This window comes from Entelurus aequoreus, linkage group LG09 (assembly GCF_033978785.1).
Source record: "Entelurus aequoreus isolate RoL-2023_Sb linkage group LG09, RoL_Eaeq_v1.1, whole genome shotgun sequence".
Lineage (NCBI taxonomy): Eukaryota > Metazoa > Chordata > Actinopteri > Syngnathiformes > Syngnathidae > Entelurus > Entelurus aequoreus.
This window is the reverse complement of record NC_084739.1, coordinates 63,029,166-63,049,824: the sequence shown is the minus strand read 5'-3', so window position 1 is coordinate 63,049,824 and position 20,659 is coordinate 63,029,166. Positions and strand designations below refer to the sequence as shown.

Sequence of the window (20,659 nt, the reverse complement as noted above, 5' to 3'; positions counted from 1 at the left end):
ACAAATATGCGCCACACTTTGAACCCACACCAAAAAGGAATGACAAACACATTTCTGGAGAACATATGCACTGTAACACAACATAAACACAACACAACAAATACCCAGAATCCCATGCAGCACTAACTCTTCCGCTCAACCGACGCACGGAGGGGGGGGGGTTGATGTGTGGGGGGTTTGGTGGTAGCGGGGTGTATAATCTAGACCGGAAGAGTTAGGGCTGCATGGGATTCTGGGTATTGGTTGTGTTGTGTTTATGTTGTGTTACGGTGCGGCTGTTCTCCAGAAATGTGTTTTTCATTCTTTTTTGCTGTGGGTTCACAGTGTGGCGCATATTTGTAACGTAACAGTGTTAACGTTGTTTTATACGGCTACCGCCAGTGTAAGCTGTGTGGCTGATGACTAAATATGCTTTGCTGTCTCCTACGTGTGCAAGTAAAAGCTAGGTACAACATGTGGCCGGGCTGGCACGCTGTTTGTAAATGCTATAGAGGACAATTACTGCAGTGCATTTAGGGCACGCCCTTAATTTAGTAATCAGAGTGAAAATAGGATTATATTTGCCCTGGGAGTTAACTAAGAGAGGCTCTGAGATCCAGAAGTCTCCTGGGAAAATTGGGGGGGTCGGCAAGTATGCAGCTGAGCCGCATCAGAGTGGTCAAAGAGCCGCATGCGGCTCCGGAGCCGCGGGTTGCCGACCCCTGTGCTAAGCTATTCATTGCTAGCCATTCATTTTATTTGTCGGTCAGATGTAGTGACTTTTTTTATCCAGCAGATAAAACAGCAACAGTGCAGTGTCAATACAGCCGGTGAGTGTGCCAAACACTCACTGAGGCGTCATTTACCCATCACTATCCCACACAGGGAGAGAGCAGAGCCGAGGCACACATGTTATCTAACATGTTTGTCATTTCTAATTGTTTTGTTGTTATTTTAACACCGGTCCATGTAGCCATTTTTATTTTAGCTCAAGTAAAACAAATGGCACCAGAGTTTACTTGCAAGTGGACCGAGACAGATCCTTTAGATGATTTTCTGATTTTCGGACGATTGCTTGATTACTTTTGACCAAAAGTGTGAACGCAACCTAAACGTCTCAGTTGCTGCAAGCCAATCAAACATGAAGCTCATCAAAAGTACGTTTTGGTTGTGGTGTCACGTTCTTGTTACATCCACCACTGTATTTTGTCATGAATCATTGTTTCTTTAGATGTCCCATGTCATCCTGGATGTGTAGAAGGGACCTTCTATATTCATCAAGTGTACAATTTTGTCTTTACCGCCTCAAGTGATGCTGTTTCTGACGGAATTTCTCTTTCCTTTGTGTTATGTTGACATTATTTTACGTTCCACTTTATGTTGTTTCCTTTCTGTTTGTTTGATTTATTTTGAATTATTGTCGAAGAAACACCTGATCGAAGTCCGCAAAGAGCACAGCCTTCTGGCAACCCTCACAAACCTGTCTTTCCAACGAGATCTTATCAGGCGTGGTCGCCTGTTCCTGTCGCCGTCGCTGGCCAAGCCAAGTCTGGGTTTGGCTCCCTCTCCAGCTCGTCATCCAACACGCCTTCTGCCTCTCCACTGAAGTCTGTCTGGTCCATCAACTCGGCCTCCCCCGTTAAAACAAACATTACCGGATCGCCCTCGTCTGTTAATAAGTCAGTTAGTGACGCGGCCTCCCCCATCCGGTCTTACAGAACAATCTCCTCTCCTATAAAAACTGTAGTCCAGCAGCATGCTCAGTACCCAAGCCAAGTGGCTCCGAGTCACCTGGCGTCGCCTGCAAAAAGTGCTTCAGCCAGGACCTCCCCTATACCCACGTCTGCAGGAGGAGGTTCTCTTCTTGAGAGGACATCAATAGCCATGACACCTCCAACATCTCCCAAATCGTCTTTAAGTATGTTCAGTTCACCCCTGGCATACAAGACCGGTGTGGGGGGATCCGCCGGTCCGGTATCGTCGTCATCCTCACCAATCAAAACCGTCCCTGGCCTCTCCTCTGTTCGTTCCTTTTCCTCAGATGCGCCAGGCCCGCCAAGGAACCTCTTCTCCTCTCTGTCGTCACCTCTCAAATCCAACCCCCCTCAAAGTGCTGCAGCTCTGATCAATGGAACAGCGCCGCAAGTACAGTACCGTTCCTCCTCCCCGACCTCTCTCCTCGCCAGCAGCCTCCAAGAAAGAATACAAGCAACCACCAACGCTGCAACCACCAGTGTCAACGCAGCATTTGATGAGGTTGAAAAAACATTAAATTCTTGCTCGGCTGGCTACGGCACCTTAAAGTCTTTGTCCTCGTCTGCTTCGTCCTCGTATCAGTCCATTAGATCCTCAGCTTCTAGTTCCCTTTACAACTCGCTAAGATCCCCTCCGAGTGCCACCACTGCTGCAACCTCCAACACAGTGACGGTTCCAGTGTATTCTGTTATAAACGTACTGCCAGAGCCACAGTTTAAGAAGTTGCCAGAGGTGTCCAGGTCAACTGCTGCCATTCTGTCCCCACGCAAAGCTGTTCCCCCTGAAATGAATCCCCAGTTACAGTCATCCTTAGCAAGAACTCTTTCCCCAACCAAATCTTCTCATCTCCCCTCTGGTTTGAAGTCAAACACAACATCCCCGTTGTCATCCAGTCAAGAAATCCTGAAAGATGTCGCTGACATGAAAGAGGACCTCATAAGAATGTCAGCCATTTTGCAGACCGACCCAAGTTCCACAGCCAATAAAAGTTTTCCGTCTGGTTCAGCAGCAAAGGTAGAAGACGAAGAGCCATATAGGATTGTGGAGAGAGTAAAACAAGATCTGGTGAAAGTAAGTGAAATCCTTACTCAAGACACCGCAAAAGATTCCACAGCAAGGGGGAGCTTGGATGATATCCGCTTCTCAAAAGTACCGGTGGAACAACCACCAAGCAACTGGAGCTATCCCCCAAGATACGAGACTGTGGTCCCTCAAGCAAAAGCAAAACCAGTACAAGATAGAGACTTCAATCTCTCTAAAGTCGTCGACTACCTGGTCAACGATGTCGGTAGTAGTTCTTTCTCCAAAATGCATACGGTGGAGGAGGGGAAAAGAGAAGCGGATGGCAAGGAGAAGCAAAAACGTGTCTTGAAACCCACCATGGCAGTTCAGGAGCAAAAGCTGAAAATGCCTCCAACAACCATGCGAGCTTCACCTTCAGACAAAGAACTGAGTAAAGTAGCAGATGCACTTTTTGGTGCTGACACCGTGCTGGAATCCCCTGATGATATATCTCATGAACAAGATAAAAGTCCCCTCTCAGACAGTGGCTTTGAGACTAGAAGTGAAAGAACACCCTCTGCCCCCCAGAGCGCTGAAGGCATGGGTCCAAAGGCCCCCTTTCAGGACATCCCAGCCCCCCCAATGATCACTGAGACAAGGACTGAAGTTGTTCATGTCATCAGGAGCTATGAACCCCCTGAAGATAACAAGCAAACTCCAATGGTGGAGGCAAATCCCATCAGATATGTTGATACGGAGTCTAAGGGGCATCATAATCAAGCTACATACCCCCCAGAGCTGAATAAGGGATATTCAGTAAAAGCTGTCCCTGATGAAGATCCTATGGGTAAAGGCATACGCTTAAAAGAGGAAACTCACATCACTACCACCACAAGGATGGTCTATCACAAACCGTCTGGAAGTGAAGCAGTCTCCGAGAGGTGCGAGGAAACTATGTCCGTTCACGACATCATGAAGGCTTTTCAATCAGGGAAGGACCCTTCTAGGGAGCTCGCTGGACTTTTTGAGCACAAAACGAGCAATGAAGAAACATCACAAAGAGTCCTTGAAGACATCAAACCAAAGGTTGAAAGAATAATTGAGGTGCACATTGAAAAGGGCAATAAAACGGAACCGACAGAGGTCATCATCAGAGAGACCAAGAACCATTCTGAAAATGAGATGTATTACTACCCAGGAACTAGGAAAGAAGATTGGGAACCAGAGGAGCCACCTACATATCTTGACGCCTCCAGATTCAACCCCATGTCACAAGAAGATAGTCGTCCTAGCTCAGCCCAACTAATGGCAGATGAATCGTATAAAACCTTAAAATTGCTTAGCCAGCAATCTGTGGAGTACAATGAGGATGAATCATCAGAGCTAAGGGGAGGGTCTTATAATTTTGCAGAAAAAATGTTACTCTCTGATCAATTTGACCAGTCCCATCCTGACATTGAGGAACATGTTAAAGAGAGGTCTCACATCCACTCACCAGACAGAAGTGAGGGTAGATCAGGAGGTCCAAGAACAGAATATATATTTCGCTCGTCGCGAAATGTGTTTGACGCATCAGGTAGAATGGCCAGCGTTGACGACAACTTTGACACAATGACACTTCTGCAGCATTCCTCTGAACCTGGTAGCCCAAAGCAGTCAGTCTGGATGCGTGTATCAACAGATGAGACAGACAGAAAGGAGAGAGAACAACTTATTTACGAGGAAAGAGTAGACAGAACGGTAAAGGAGGCAGAGGAAAAGCTCAGTGAGGTCTCGCAGTTCTTCAGAGATAAGACAGAGCAGCTTAATGATGAACTCTCCTCGCCCGAAAAGAAGTCTCGCAGGCCAGACTTTAGAGAATCACGATCAGGGCCTAGTTCTACACACAGCAGCCCAGAGAGATCAGTGTATAGAAATGGAGCCAGTGGGGAAGAGTGGAGCAGAGAAAGACTAAGGGACAGGTTTGGCGCTAGTGAAAGAAAATGTGCCAGTTTACCCAGCAGCCCAGAGAGGAGAGTACTGCTACAGTATAGTGACTCAGATGCCAGAGATGGCAAATCAAATGCAAGTGAAGTTTCAAAACCTTTTCAAATGTCTTCATCCAAAGTCAGTGCAGTGAGGCTTAAGTTCGAACAAGAGGCTCAAAAACAAGGTAGGGTTTCTCAGGTTGGTCCAAATCCAAATCCCCCTATTAGGAAGCTTCACGAAAGTAAGCTACCCGTGTACCAGGTATTTGCAGGTTCAAACATTCCAAGCACACCAGACAGTCCATTAAACCAGAGAAGAGCTCTTGAAAGCGAGTCCAGGTTCTCACCCGGGCAACAATCTAGTGAAAAGAATCCGGAAGACAAGAAATCATTCAAAACATGGGAGAGCCAGGGCTACGGGACCTATAAACCTCAATCTCCAAAATTAGCTCATTCATTAGGCCACGACTCTATAAAAGATGACAATAACAGTGAGTCTCAAAGACAAGAAACGTCAAAGAAAATCATTTACACTGAATTTGTTGTTAGAGAGAATCAAAATAGCAATGATGGTCTAAAAAAAAACTCGGAATCTCAAATTCCGGTAAGAAAGCCATCTAATTTATCAGAAAATCGCAGTTCCCCATTTTTAAAGTTAGATGCCTCTGTTGAATCACATGAGAAGGATGGCTCTCGTACGCCGATCTTAGCCCGAAACCCGATACATAGTAGCTTTGAATCCAACAAATCTACTTGTGGATCGTCGGGAAAGTCCACAGACTCAGACTGTAGCCAGTCCAATATCACATGTAACGGTCTTGACAGTGACCAAGTAGAGTATTTGGATCACGGAGCCCCTGTAGTTGTCACTGAAGGTTTCAAAGATATCAAACCTTTACCTGTGTATGTCAGCATTCAAGTGGGTAAGCAGTATGAGAAAGAAACAGCTTCTGGGCAACTGGGAACCTACAAAAAAATAGTAAGCCATGAGAGTAGGACAGTACACGAGACCAGGGGAACGTTTTACAGTGCCAAACAAAAGCAGTCTACATCTCCACAAGGTGGCCCTGAAGATGGCACTCTAGAACAAGTGACATTCATAGACAGCTCTGGAAAGAGTCCTGTTACCCCCGAGGCCCCAAGCTCAGAGGAAGTTAGCCTGGCCTCCAGAATGCCTGACTCTGTGATAGGCTCCATGACTGGCATGCCAAGTCCTATCCCAGAGGAGTCTGAAGAGGAAGACGGGAAGACTTTTATCTACAAAGAGACTTTGAGGGACAAATCCAAGCAACCATCCTCAGAGAACCACAGTAAGAAACAGGAAGCAGATCAACACAAGTCCAAGGGGAAAAGAGTTCCTTATATAGAGTTTCCCCCACCCCCTCCTTTAGACACCGAGCAGTCCGACCCTGAGAAAAGAAAGTCTTGTGCATCCTCTGAGACAGAAACGGAGATGATGGAAGTAAACCTTCAAGAGGAGCATGACAAGCACCTCATAGCCGAGCCAATCATCAGGGTCCAGCCTCCATCCCCCATTCCTCCCGGAGCCGACAACAGTGATTCCAGTGATGACGAGTCTGTCTTCCATCCCATCCCTGTCAAAAGGTACACTTTCAAGATGAAAGAGGAGGGGGACAAACGCTCAAAACCCAGAAGATCAGAGAAGAATGGAAATAAGGAATCTAGCGTCAATGGAGTCGTAAAGGAGGAGGATGTAGACATGGAACAAAATGGGAATGACCAATCAATCACTGACTGCTCCATTGCAACCACTGCTGAGTTTTCCCATGACACTGATGCTACTGAGATCGACTCATTAGATGGTTACGATTTCCAGGAGGATGACGATGGACTGAGCGAGGATCTAAAAACATCCAGTCTGTCCAACGATGGAAAAGCAGCTGAACGCTCATTTGGTCAGTCCAAGCTCGAAGTTATAGAGGAAGAAAAGTGTGAGGAAGGGGGAAATCATGGAACTTCTAAAGCCAACCCGTCTTCATCAAAAAGCAGTGGAGAGGAAGACTTCACTGTTGAAGGAAGACACCCAGAAAGGCAGAGCTTCGATGACAACTACTTTGGCCACCAACTTGAAGAGGAGCTAAACGCAACCTTTAAAACAGTAGCCACAAAAGGCCTTGACTTTGACCCCTGGTCCACCAAAGGAAGCGATAATGAGGGAGTTTACGAGTCCAAAACCAAAGACGAAGACCCTAAGCCCTTTGGTTTGTCGGTGGAGGACAAATCACAGGCCACAACACCCGACACAACCCCTGCTCGAACGCCGACTGACGAGAGCACACCAACTAGTGAGCCTAACCCCTTCCCTTTCCACGAAGGGAAGATGTTTGAGATGACCCGCAGTGGTGCTATTGACATGAGCAAGCGGGACTTTGTTGAAGAGAGGCTTCAGTTTTTTCAGATTGGTGAGCATTCCTCTGACCCTCTAACAGGGGAAAAGGGGAGAGGGGGCAAGATCCTGGGTGTAGTTTCCTCACAGTCAAAAACAGGGGAGAGGGCCACAATAGATGGGAAGGTGACGGTTATAGATACAACCACAGGCAACAGCAGCAGCACAACACCAGCAGCAACAGCCAAATGCAGCCCTTCACACCCTGGCAGTGACACTGGCAATGCTGGTATCGAAGTACCCACCTGTGAAGCCATAGCTGAGACCGCATCCTCATGCACAATTACAGCCTCCAAGGTTGACCCCAAATTACGCACCCCCATTAAGATGGGCATAACCGCCTCTATTACTGTGAAAAAAGACTCAGGGGATCTTGGGGATTTTAAAACTGAGATATCGGAGGGCCAGGTAGTGCCAGAATACATCAGCATAGAAGGCCAGTGTACAGAGAGGCAGACTAGTAAAGACACAGAGGCCAATTCAGAGAAAAGAGATTACCCCACTGAAAACTGCAACAACAACAATAACCTCGAGTCCTCTAGCATTCAGGCCAACTACATTCAGTGCGGCAGTGTAGTGTTCAACCTGCAGTCCTCCTCTGAGCCCACACTTCAGAAAGCAAGCAGGGTAGAGACACTGTGTTGTAGGGATTTAGAAGAGAAAGTAGATATAAGAAGTCAAGTGCAGCAGCAAAGGGAACCAGTTAAAGACAGTGAAGTGAAGCTCCCCAGATCCAGGCTTCCAGTGAAAGCATCAGGGAGATCGTTGCACACCCAGGGAACAGCCATAGGCAAGCAGAAGCCCAAACAAGCAGTGACAATTGAGACTAGGAAAAGAGGAGCACCAGCCATTGCCAAAGTAGAACCCAGGTCTAGAATACCAATCAAAGACATTAAAAAGAGCAGTGCCACAGCCACAGTTAGCACACCTCAATCAGTCAGGGTTAGATCAGTGCCAACAAGGCCGCTGGGTACAGAAAGAGCAGCCATTAAGTTGCCCTCAAGGTTACCATTGAAGGATAGGCATCAGGTCAGCAAGGTCTCGAGCCAGAGGGCGTCCAGACAGGAGAAGCCTAGCGAGGTTTGCAAGCGCACCATTGAATACTTTAAAGACATTAGCGGAGAGACAATAAAGTTGGTGGACCGGCTGTCTGACGAAGAGAAGCAGAAGCAGACAGATCAGTCGGAGGAAGACAGCACCTCCCGGAGCACATCTCTGTCAGACACCTCGCAGCCTTCTCAACCTTCCCAGCCCTCCCACTCGTCCAGGTCTGGTAAAGGTTCGAGGGCTGAGGCCGGGGCCCCGTCCGTAGGGGCAAAGATGGCGACGACGGACAGGGCCTCTGGCAGTCAGAGGAGCAGGAGGAGTAGGCGGACTGGTGGGAAGGAGGGCAGTCAGGGACTCGCAGGGTCTCGAACACCTCCCATCGCAGAGATCAAGCCTAGTTTGTAAAACTTTCACACTATAAAATACATTCTATATATTGAGCTATTTCACTTTTAGTTGCATGACATGTTGTGGTCGTTGAATTGATTGACTGGAATGCCTGTGGCGTGTTTATTCTATATTTCCCATAGGACAGTAGCTGTCATTGAACCATTGTCATGGATGTACTGTGTCCTGTATCGTCTCTGTTGCAAGATTCCTTTCCCTCTGTTCCCCTTTTTCCCCCCAACCTTGTGTGCCCTGTAGATTAGTGACCGGTACACCCGGTGTACAACCTGGTTTGTCTTGTCTCTGTTCAGGGCGAGGCTGAAGTCATTACTGTAGTCTTATCCATACAGTAGAATTTGCAAAGAATACAGAATAGCGCATGTCCACATACTAGATTGTAACATGGAGCTTTTCCACTCTAGATTTGTAGAACTACTGTTTAAGAGTCATGGTTTGTTTTGTGTGGTTCTCATGACAGTTAATGCCTGCTTAAAGGTTGCATACCACAAATAGTCATAGACCACCACATGTATAGTGACAGTGCCTTTTCTTGCCATCCTGAAAATAACACCAATAATTTATATATAATAACCATTGAAATACTGTTAAGTCATAACTGCATTTATCCCAAATGCAATATTACTGATGGGAAAAAGTGGCCAGAAAAGGAAACTTGTATGTGTTTAGTTTTCTCTCTGATAAATGGCAAGAGGAATATGCAAAGTATTAATCTGTTACTCTCCTCCTGTCTCTCCAGGTCCCCAGAGCCCTTGTGAGCGAACGGATTTGCGTATGGCCATCGTAGCAGATCACCTGGGGCTCAGCTGGACAGGTAAGAACATTGATTATCTCCATGTTCAATTAACTCATATAATGCCGGGTGCCTTGTCCACCAATGCAAGTTACCACCGCTGTTTTGAATTAGGTCAAAACATTGGCATTAGCAAGCTGCGCACTGCAAAAAGTGAAATCTAAGTAAGATGAAATACGTCAAATAAGGCTGATATTTGCTTATTTTCTGTCTGATAGGATCATTCTTCTCACTAAGCAGTTTTTATGTTGGAGTTTTTTACTTGTTTTAAGGGTTTTGGTCCTAAATGATCTCAGTAACATATTACAGCTTGTTGCTGAGATTTGATGAGCTATATTGAGTAAAACATGCTTGAAACTAGAATATCAAGTGTTGCAAAGCTGTGTCATCAACACTCACAAGTAGAAAATTAGTTTTTTAAAGAAATAATTTCTTTATTTCAAGCATGGAAAAAAAAATCTTGACTTTGACACAATTGTGTCTCATAATTAAAACAGATGACAGCCAAATGGACTTTGCTGTTTTATTTTCAATGCAACAATAGAAAACACGTACTCATATAGTAGGACAGTTGGCACAGTACAGTAAACTGACAGTTAATATTTAAACATTTAACATTTCTAACTATTTTGAACAGAAATAGTTCATGCACATTCAGATAAATTCTTCAAAATTACAATTTTTGGCCAGGGGGCCGGGCTGTATATATGCGCACTAATTGACTGAAAGAGCACGCACTTGGTGCGATGATGTCATGTTGTCCATGGAAAAATGCATTTTTAGACCATATGATTTGCCTGAGCGGCTAGGAGACCCCGAGAGTAACAAGCGCTTGCCTTGTTGCCTTTCCATTAAGAACAATAAATTAGTTTTTAGTATAAGTTTGCTGGTTTCAAGAAATGTAATGCCGAGCGCATATCATTATGTCAAGATAATGGCACTAGCATTTACTTCATTTAAGAATATTTTTCAACATATTGAGCAAAAAGGTCTTTGTTTTTTGTCTACCAAGAAAAGTGCACTTGTTATTAGTGAGAATATTCTTATTTTAAGCTATTTTTGGGTTCATTGAAGTTAGCTAATTTTACTTGTTTTGGAAAGTCTTGACAAGCTAAATTTTCTTGTTCTATTGGCAGATAATTCTGCTTAGTTCAAATAAAATACCCCTCATTTTTGTATTTTTATGTCTTGTTTTTGAACACTGACTTTTTGCAGTGTGTCTCTGCAATCTCCTAATGTACTTTTCTATCGAGATTACAGTAGCTGCATTTCAAGTTTTTTATGAGTGGTCATCATCCAGTAGCTTTTATCTACCTCTTCATGCGCGTTAATTGAAATGTCAGTAGGTTTGAAACCTGCACTACTGTTGTTTACAATGAACTCATTAGTGGTATTGATGTTGTGTGCAGTATACTTGATAAATGACCATGGTTGGTTTCATGACTGAGCTCGTAACTCCAAACACTTCATCTCAAATCAGTGCCGCCCATGGGAAATGATTAAAAATGTATTTAATCTGTGCTTTTTTTAATTTAGTTAAAAATTCAGTCATCCAGTATACCGAAAATATTGTCGGAGTAAAAGAAAATTGGAAAAGTATATGGATGAGAAGACATAATAAACCTTCCTGAGCAATCATTTTAAAGCATAGACCTCGTCCAGCAGACTGAAGAGGACTTTGGAATCCTTTCACGGTTTGTTCTGATTGGCCTCTTGCCATCTCATTAGATCCAACATGAACAATGAGCCGAGTTGCCGAGTTACGGAAAAAGGAAGATGAGCGGGTTAACAATGTCTAGAACTTTGGCTCTCGAATAGCAGTGAGTAGTGGTGTTTAAAAACAGATCTTCTTAGTTTTGGCATCTCCCACAATCAGAGGAGTGGGGGGATGCCTGGACACAGTATCTCGCGGCAGCTTCAGTGGAAGAGAAAATCTTAGCAGCGCCAATGGAGGAAGGCTGCAGAAGCTGGACCACATTGGAAGGCTGCAGAAGCTGGACCACATTGGAAGGCTGCAGAAGCTGGACCACATTGGAAGGCTGCAGAAGCTGGACCACATTGGAAGACTGCAGAAGCTGGACCACATTGGAAGACTGCAGAAGCTGGACCACATTGGAAGGCTGCAGAAGCTGGACCACATTGGAAGGCTGCAGAAGCTGGACCACATTGGAAGGCTGCAGAAGCTGGAACACATTGGAAGGCTGCAGAAGCTGGAACACATTGGAAGGCTGCAGAAGCTGGACCACATTGGAAGGCTGCAGAAGCTGGACCACATTGGAAGGCTGCAGAAGCTGGACCACATTGGAAGGCTGCAGAAGCTGGACCACATTGGAAGGCTGCAGAAGCTGGACCACATTGGAAGGCTGCAGAAGCTGGACCACATTGGAAGGCTGCAGAAGCTGGACCACTGCCAAGGCTTCCAGTGATTGGAAACAAACAAAAGTTATGTCCTTCTCTAGCTATAAATTAGACTTGGACTTAGACAAACTTCAATGAGCCACAAGGAAAGTTGTTCCACACAGTAGCTCAGTTACGAAGGTCGGAAAGGATAAGGATGGAAACAAAAGGTATAAAGTAGACTAAAAATGTACCATAGTAATTTAATGCCAGTGAGTAAGACCGGACGGTTTTGGGCCGATTTAACGGGGTTCGCAGTGGCATTTGCTATGCCAGCAAGCTGTGGGAAGGCTCGTAACCCAAATTTATGCTTGCAACTTAAAGTATAACAAAAAGCAGAGAGATCTCAAAATACTGGTAGTTTGGGGCACTTGTAAGTTAAAAGGCAACTGCACCTTTTTTTTTTATAATTTTGCCTATCGTTCACAATCATTATGAAAGACATTTGTTTAATGCATTCTAAATATGAAATAAACGTAAATAAAAGTCGGCTTTAAGCGGAGCCAATGGGAGCTCCACTATTCCGCCCATAAAATTTAATAAATAACCATTTAAAAAGCGCCAACAATACTCCATTTACATTTGGTGACTTGAATATTAACCAAGTATTAGTGATATTGTTATTATAAACGCTGACGCAGACAAACTAAGTTTATTGTAGATCATAAAACATGCATCTCACCTGAAAAGTAGATGGCGGAGAATATAATCCAACAAGCTGGGACACTTTGACAGCCGTTTCAGACGACACAAGAAGTACTTGTCCCCATCCCACCCTGTTTTTTCGCAAGGATCATGAGCAGAGGTGGGTAGTAACGCGCTACATTTACTCCGTTACATCTACTTGAGTAACTTTTGGGATAAATTGTACTTCTAAGAGTAGTTTCAATGCAACATACTTTTACTTGAGTATATTTATAGAGAAGAAACGCTACTTTTACTCCGCACCATTTATCTACATTCAGCTCGCTACTCGCTACTGATTTTTATCCATCTGTTAATGCACGCTTTGTTTGTTTTGGTCCGTCAGACAGACCTTCAAAGTAGGATCTATGCATGCCTGCGTTTCACCAATCAAATGCAGTCACTGGTGACGTTTGACTCCGTTTCACCAATCAAACAGAGCCAGGCGGTCACATGATTAACTGCACATAAAGTTTCAGCGGCAAACAACAAGCTTAAGCTTACATGAACTCAACGTCAAATTTGAGGAAGCACATGGCGGTAAGTAACGTTAGTAGATATTTTGGCTGTCACCGTAGGCTGATGTTAGCTTCCCTGCTATGAATCATTTATTAACGCACTGCAGCCTCATAGACAGACACACACACACACACACACACACACACACACACACACAAACACACACACACACACACACACACACACATGCATACAAACACCAATCAGAAGTGCACAGTGTGTTCTCAGGTGCAGCCCACACCTATCAGTTTATGGTTTGTGTAAAGGCTAACTTGTTATTTTCCTTTGTAATCTCTGCCTACTGAGCCTGTAGTGCTGTTAAGTTATTGTGGCTCAATTTGCCTTCATTTTTTTTATGTTAATGTATTATTATTTAATATATATTATTGTTTTACTTGCTTAAGAGATATTCCTGGCTCTGAATTTGCTCATTGCTATTTTTATGTTTTTGTGCATTATTTGTTGCCGTCATCATTAAACGAACAGGTTACTCATCAGTTACTCAGTACTTGAGTAGTTTTTTCACAACATACTTTTTACTTTTAGTCAAGTAAATATTTGAGTGACTACTCCTTACTTTTACTTGAGTAATAAAACTCTAAAGTAACAGTACTCTTACGTGAGTACAATTTCTGGCTACTCTACCCACCTCTGATCATGAGACATTTTTCATCTAATTGGGAATAAATGAACATCCTAGCAGTTGGCATCCTAATGACAGCAGACATTGTACAGTAAGTGATGTTTATTATGTTTGGTGGCTCTAATTAAGTCTGCAGTGAGTAATAATCAGTGATGAAGAAAAAAAAAAGCAAAAGTGGTGATGTGTTTTTGTTAATATCATGTATATAAAACCCTAATAGAGGTGTTATTAAGGGCTTTGTAGGCGGAATTTTGATCAAATGTATTTAATATTTAGAATTAATTTTTAAAAAATCCATCCGTCATGTCTTTCCTAATAATTGTGAACAATTGGCAAAATTCCCCCAAAAATGCAGTTCCCCTTTCTGGTACCAGTTTATACACTGCAAAAAGTTAGTGTTCAAAAACAAGGGGAAAAAATACAAAAATTAGGGGTAATTTTTTTGAACTAAGCAAAATTATCTGCCAATAGAACAAGAAAATTTGGCTTGTCAAGACTTTCCAAAACAAGTCAAATTAGCTAACCTCAATGAACCCAATATAGCTTAAAATAAGTATATTCTCACTAATAACAAGTGCACTTTTCTTGGTAGAAAAAACAAATGAGACCTTTTTTCTCAGTATGTTGAAAAATATTCTTAAATGAAGTAAATGCTAGTGCCATTATCTTGACATTTCTTGAAACCAGCAAACTTATACTAAAAACTAGTTTATTGTTCTTAATGGAAAGGCAACAAGACAAGCGCTTGTTACTCTCGGGGTCTCCTAGCCGCTCAGGCAAATCATATTGTCGAAAAATGCATTTTTCCATGGATAACATGACATCATCGTGCCAAGTGCGTGCTCTTTCAGTCAATTAGTGCGCAAGGAATATATATATATATATATATATATATATATATATATATATATATATATATATATATATATATATTTATTTATTTACAGCCCGACCCCCGGCTAATTTTTTTTTTATTATAATTTTGAAGAATTTATCTAAATGTGCATGAACTATTTCTGTTCAAAATTGTTTGAAATGTCAAATGTTTAAATATTACCTGTCAGTTTACTGTACTGTGCCAACTGTACTACTATATGAGTCCGTGTTTTCTATTGTTTCATTGAAAATAAAACAGCAAAGTCCATTTGGCTGTCATCTGTTTTAATTATGAGACACAATTGTGTCAAAGTCAGGATTTTTTTTTTTCATGCTTGAAATAAGAAATGATGACTTTTAAAAAAGCAGTTTTATACTTGTGAGTAGAGATGTCCGATAATATCGGTCTGCCGATATTATCGGCCGATAAATGCGTTAAAATGTAATATCGGAAATTATCGGTATCGTTTTTTTTATCATCAGTATCGTTTTTTTTTGGTTTGTTTTTTTTTTTTTTATTTTATTAAATCCACATAAAAAACACAAGATACACTTACAATTAGTGCACCAACCCACCCCATTTACACTCATTCACACTCATTCACACAAAAGGGTTGTTTCTTTCTGTTATTAATATTCTGGTTCCTACATTATATATCAATATATATCAATACAGTCTGCAAGGGATACAGTCCGTAAGCACACATGATTGTGCGTGCTGCTGCTCCACTAATAGTACTAACCTTTAACAGTTAATTTTACAAATTTTCATTCATTACTAGTTTCTATGTAACTGTTTTTATATTGTTTTACTTTCTTTTTTATTCAAGAAAATGTTTTTAATTTATTTATCTTATTTTATTTGATTCATTTTTTTAAAAAGTACCTTATCTTCACCATACCTGGTTGTCCAAATTAGGCATAATAATGTGTTAATTCCACGACTGCATATATCGGTTGATATCGGTTGATATCGGTATCGGTAATTAAAGAGTTGGACAATATCGGCATATATCGGATATCGGCAAAAAGCCATTATCGGACATCCCTACTTGTGAGTGTTGATGACACAGCTTTGCAACACTTGATATTCTAGTTTCAAGCATGTTTTACTCAATATAGCTCATCAAATCTCAGCAACAAGCTGTAATATCTTACTGACATCATTTAGGACACTTAAAACAAGTAAAACACTCTAACATAAAATCTGCTTAGTGAGAAGAATGATCTTATCAGACAGAAAATAAGCAAATATCACCCTTATTTGACATATTTCATCTCACTTAGATTTCACGTTTTGCAGTGCAACTAATGAACTTGCCATTGTCTTTGTGCTGGAAGTCATAAAGCGGCTCCAAGGAGAGCATTTACTGTGTGTCCCGTCCTAGAGCTGGCTCGGGAGATGAACTTCACAGTGGACGAGATCAACCACGTCAGATTAGAGAACCCCAACTCACTGACAGCACAGAGCTTCATGCTCTTAAAGAAGTGGGTCAGTCGCGAAGGGAAAAACGCCACAAGTAAGACTATTTTTTACACGTGACGTCCGACTGTACCTTTACTATGGCGTCACATTAGTACCAAAAATCCAAGCGCGTAAAAACTGTTATCGCGCGCTGATTCTCCACTTCGTGCGCGCGCGCGACACCCTTTTGCGCGCGCGCGGTGCCTTCTTGCGTGCGCGCGGCGCCTTTCTGCGCGCGCGCTGTCTCGGTCTGTGCGCTGTCATGTTTCATTTTGGTACTTTGGGGGCGGGCATGCTTAGACGGCCCCTTCTTTCTGATTGGCTTTGAGCAATCAGAAGTATAGCAGGGCGGGTCATCGTCAATATGTATCAAGATTTACGGAGGAAGAAGTGGATAAAAAAATGTTGGCTGAAAAAGAGGTAAGTTATTGAACTGCTTTGGAGTGATTGTAAGGGTACTATTACTAAAAATAATAATAATACATTTTTATTTATAAAGCACTTTTCATACATTTAAAATGCATCTCAAAGTGCTTTACATAGTTAAAAACAAAATGAGAAATAACACCCACACCCCATGAAGACAGTCAAACATGTACATAAAAATAAACAAACAACAATAATAATAACTACATAATGACAATAGCCAATCACAGGAGCCCTCTGGACGTGGAGATCCAGAGGGCTCTTTGAGGAAACACTAGATCGGGGGTCGGCAACCCGCGGCTCTAGAGCCGCACGAGGCTCTTTAGCGCCGCCCTAGTGGCTCTCTGGAGATTTTTCAAAAATGTATGAAGAATGGAAAAAGATGAGGGGAAAAAAATAATATTTTTTTGTTTTAGTATGGTTTCTGTAGGAGGACAAACATGACACAAACCTCCCTAATTGTTATAAAGCACACTGTTTATATTAAACATGCTTCACTGATTCGAGTATTTGGCGAGCGCCGTTTTGTCCTACTAATTTTGGCGGTCCTTGAACTCACCGTATAGTTTGTTTCCATGTATAACTTTCTCCGACTTTCTAGGACGTGTTTTATGCCACTTCTTTTTCTGTCTCATTTTGTCCACCACACTTTTAACGTTGTGCGTGAATACACAAAGGTGAGTTTTGTTGATGTTATTGACTTGTGTGGAGTGCTAATCAGACATATTTGGTCACTGCATGACTGCAAGCTAATCGATGCTAACATGCTATTTAGGCTAGCTATATGTACATATTGCATCATTATGCCTCATTTGTAGCTATATTTGAGCTCATTTAGTTTCCTTTAAGTCATCTCAATTCAATGTATATCTCATGACACACTATCTGTATGTAATATGGCTTCTAATTTGTTGCGGCTCCAGACTGATTTGTTTTTGTATTTTTGGTCCAATATGGCTCTTTCAACATTTTGGGTTGCCGACCCCTGCACTAGATGATCAAATAAATGGATTAAAAATAATTAAAATACACATCAGGTAAAAGTCCAAAAATAATATGAAATAAGATAAGATATAATCAAACATAAAAATAAACTACAATATGAAAAACTATAAAATAAAATAAAATACAATAAAAACTGAAATATAAATATAATAAGACCATATAAAAATAGGCTAAGATATGATAAAACATAAAAATAACTAATACTAATAGAATAATCCTGCACATTGGGCCTAATATTTGTGTAGTAAAGTGGTTTTTGAATTCGAGCAATGTAATCTGAAAGATGTTTAAAATATCAACAATTAATGTTAATATTTTTGAAACAATACACTTCTCATAACATGAGTATCTGTGTGCATGAGAGAGTGGAAAGAAAAGCATTGCTAGAGTTTCACTTCATCTGCCTTTTTTTTACAACCTACTTGAAGTTGTATTTTTCTTTTTTTTGGTTTCTTTTTTTTTTTTCAAAGCCAATCAGAAAGAAGGGGCCGTCTAAGCATGCCCGCCCCCAAAGTACCAAAATGAAACATGACAGCGCACAGACCGAGACAGCGCGCGCGCACAAAGGCACCGCGCGCACGCAAAAGGGTGTCGCGCGCGCGCACGAAGTGGAGAATCAGCGCGCTTAACAGTTTTTACGCGCTTAGATTTTTGGTACTAATGTGACGCCATACTTTACTGTCTGTTTTACAAAAGTTGTTTGGTTTTCATTTCCATAGCGGACTCCTTGACTGCAGTGCTGACCAAAGTCAATCGGATGGATATTGTGAATTTGCTGGAGGGCCCGATTTTTGACTATGGTAACATTTCCGGCACGAGATGTTTTGCCGATGATCACACGGTTTTCCGGGATCAGGCTGACGGTAAAGTTTAGCTCTGATTGGCTGACCTATTACCGCTCCCTGCTACCATGTTTACCTGTTTAGTTTTTGCCTGCACCACATGGCATGGATTGTGTTTAGTCCCAGTGAGCGCTTCTAGATATTTATAGACATGTTGGCTTAGTGGCAGATTAGAATTTTGTTCAGACAACTGGCTTGTACTGTTCCCAAACACACGGCTGGTTTTCCATCCAAACCACCACAGCGTTTATAGACTACTATTTAATATGGCTTCTCTTGTTTTTTTCCTGCATAACATTGTACCAACATCCATTAGCAATACAGTGGAATCTGCTTATGTCGACCAACTAATCAAGCCCCAGCACACCATTTTACATCCTACAGAATCCACCTTATTTTGTCTTGACCTCATTACTATGCCAGGCTCAAAGTGGTGGGCTGGCGAGCGTCTAAAATGCACTATGCTTGTGTTGTTTTTGGCTGTTGGAAGCGTTCAAATCGTGAAAAGGATAAACGTTTCTTCGGAGTCCTTCGAGAGGTAATCAAGAAGGGCCAAAGATGTCAAGATTTGACCAAAAACGACGAGAAAAGTGTCAGGCACTCCACTCTAAGGGAGTCGAAGAACGCACAAGTTTACAGTAATCACTTCGTTAAAGTTTTGTTTGATTTACTTCTAACGTTGAGTGTTTTCCATTTAAGTATTATCTTGTTTCTAAATTCTTAAAACGCAAATTTTTTGCTGCGAGTGTTTCGTAAAGCACCAACTTGGCGATTTCAAATAAAATAAATCAAATGTGGACAAAACCTAAATTAGTTAAGTTTGACCAAAGACAACAATCATAAATGAATCTTTCAGCACGTACACAATGTTGACATCTATAGTTATATTTTGATAAACAATCATAAATGAATCTTTCAGCACGTACACAATGTTGACATCTATAGTTATATTCTGATAAACAATCATAAATTAATCTTTCAACACGTACACAATGTTGACATCTATAGTTATATTTTGATAAACAATCATAAATGAATCTTTCAGCACGTACACAATGTTGACATCTATAGTTATATTTTGATAAACAATCATAAATGGATCTTTCAGCACGTACACAATGTTGACATCTATAGTTATATTTTGATAAACAATCATAAATGAATCTTTCAGCACATACACAATGTTGACATCTATAGTTATATTTTGATAAACAATCATAAATGAATCTTTCAGCACATACACAATGTTGACTTCTATAGTTATATTTTGATAAACAATCATAAATGAATCTTTCAGCACGTACACAATGTTGACATCTATAGTTATATTTTGATAAACAATCATAAATGGATCTTTCAGCACGTACACAATGTTGACATCTATAGTTATATTTTGATAAACAATCATAAATGAATCTTTCAGCACATACACAATGTTGACATCTATAGTTATATTTTGATAAACAATCATAAATGAATCTTTCAGCACATACACAATGTTGATTTCTATAGTTATATTTTGATAAACAATCATAAATGGATCTTTTAGCACAAACACAATGTTGACTACTATAGTTATATTTTGATAAACAATCATAAATGAATCTTTCAGCACATACACAATGTTGACTTCTATAGTTATATTTTGATAAACAATCATAAATGGATCTTTTAGCACATAATGTTGACATCTATAGTTATATTTTGATAAACAATCATAAATGAATCTTTCAGCACATACACAATGTTGACATCTATAGTTATATTTTGATAAACAATCATGCATAAACATCAGGCCTCTTGCCTACCCGGCCGGATATTTCGCACTCTGTTTGCAGCACGGTAGCCATGTTGCTTTGGTGGCCCACCACTTTGTTTACTTCCGTTCAAAAGTCATGTGACTGAATTCAAGCTCTATAAAATGTTTATAACTGTGGAGTAAACAACAGTAATGTCAAGCTCCTCATTATCGCTAAGCAGCATGCAACATAAACACCTTTCAGTTGCACAGCACTCGAATGGGCCCACTGCCACTTCCTGTTCAGTGCAAAGTAAGCTTCAGAATAAAAGCATATCAGTATTTACCTGGATCCTACAAAATGCACCCATTTATCTATTTGTTTAGATCAGTGGTTCTTAACCTTGTTGGAGGTACCGAACCCCACCACTTTCATATGCGCATTCACCCAACCCTTCTTTAGTGAAAAATAAAATGTTGGTTTTTCAAATTCAAGACAAAGTTATATGTTTTTGGTATCACTTTAGTATGGGGAACATATTCTAAGTAACAAAGACTTAATTTAGAGTTATTTGGACACTAGGGGAACATATTCTAAGTAACAAAGACTTAATTTAGAGTTATTTGGACACAAGGGGAACATATTCTAAGTAACAAAGACTTAATTTAGAGTTTTTTGGACACTAGGGGAACATATTCTAAGTAACAC

The 20,659-nt window shown here is 41.3% G+C and overlaps 1 protein-coding gene across 27 annotated transcripts in view; it reads left to right on the top strand.

Annotated features, from left to right (window-relative positions):
• The window catches only part of LOC133657617 (ankyrin-3-like), a 280,491-nt gene that overhangs the window by 232,003 nt on the left and 27,829 nt on the right, over nt 1–20,659 (top strand). For 23 of the 27 annotated variants that reach the window (XM_062059146.1, XM_062059138.1, XM_062059147.1 and 20 more), the window contains 4 exons: nt 1,406–8,554; nt 9,302–9,376; nt 15,863–15,994; nt 18,090–18,233. In XM_062059146.1, coding sequence (XP_061915130.1) covers nt 1,406–8,554; nt 9,302–9,376; nt 15,863–15,994; nt 18,090–18,233 — 7,500 coding nt within the window. The remainder of the gene's footprint in view (nt 1–1,405; nt 8,555–9,301; nt 9,377–15,862; nt 15,995–18,089; nt 18,234–20,659) is intronic. The other 4 variants (XM_062059155.1, XM_062059163.1, XM_062059154.1 and 1 more) reach the window with 3 other exon arrangements.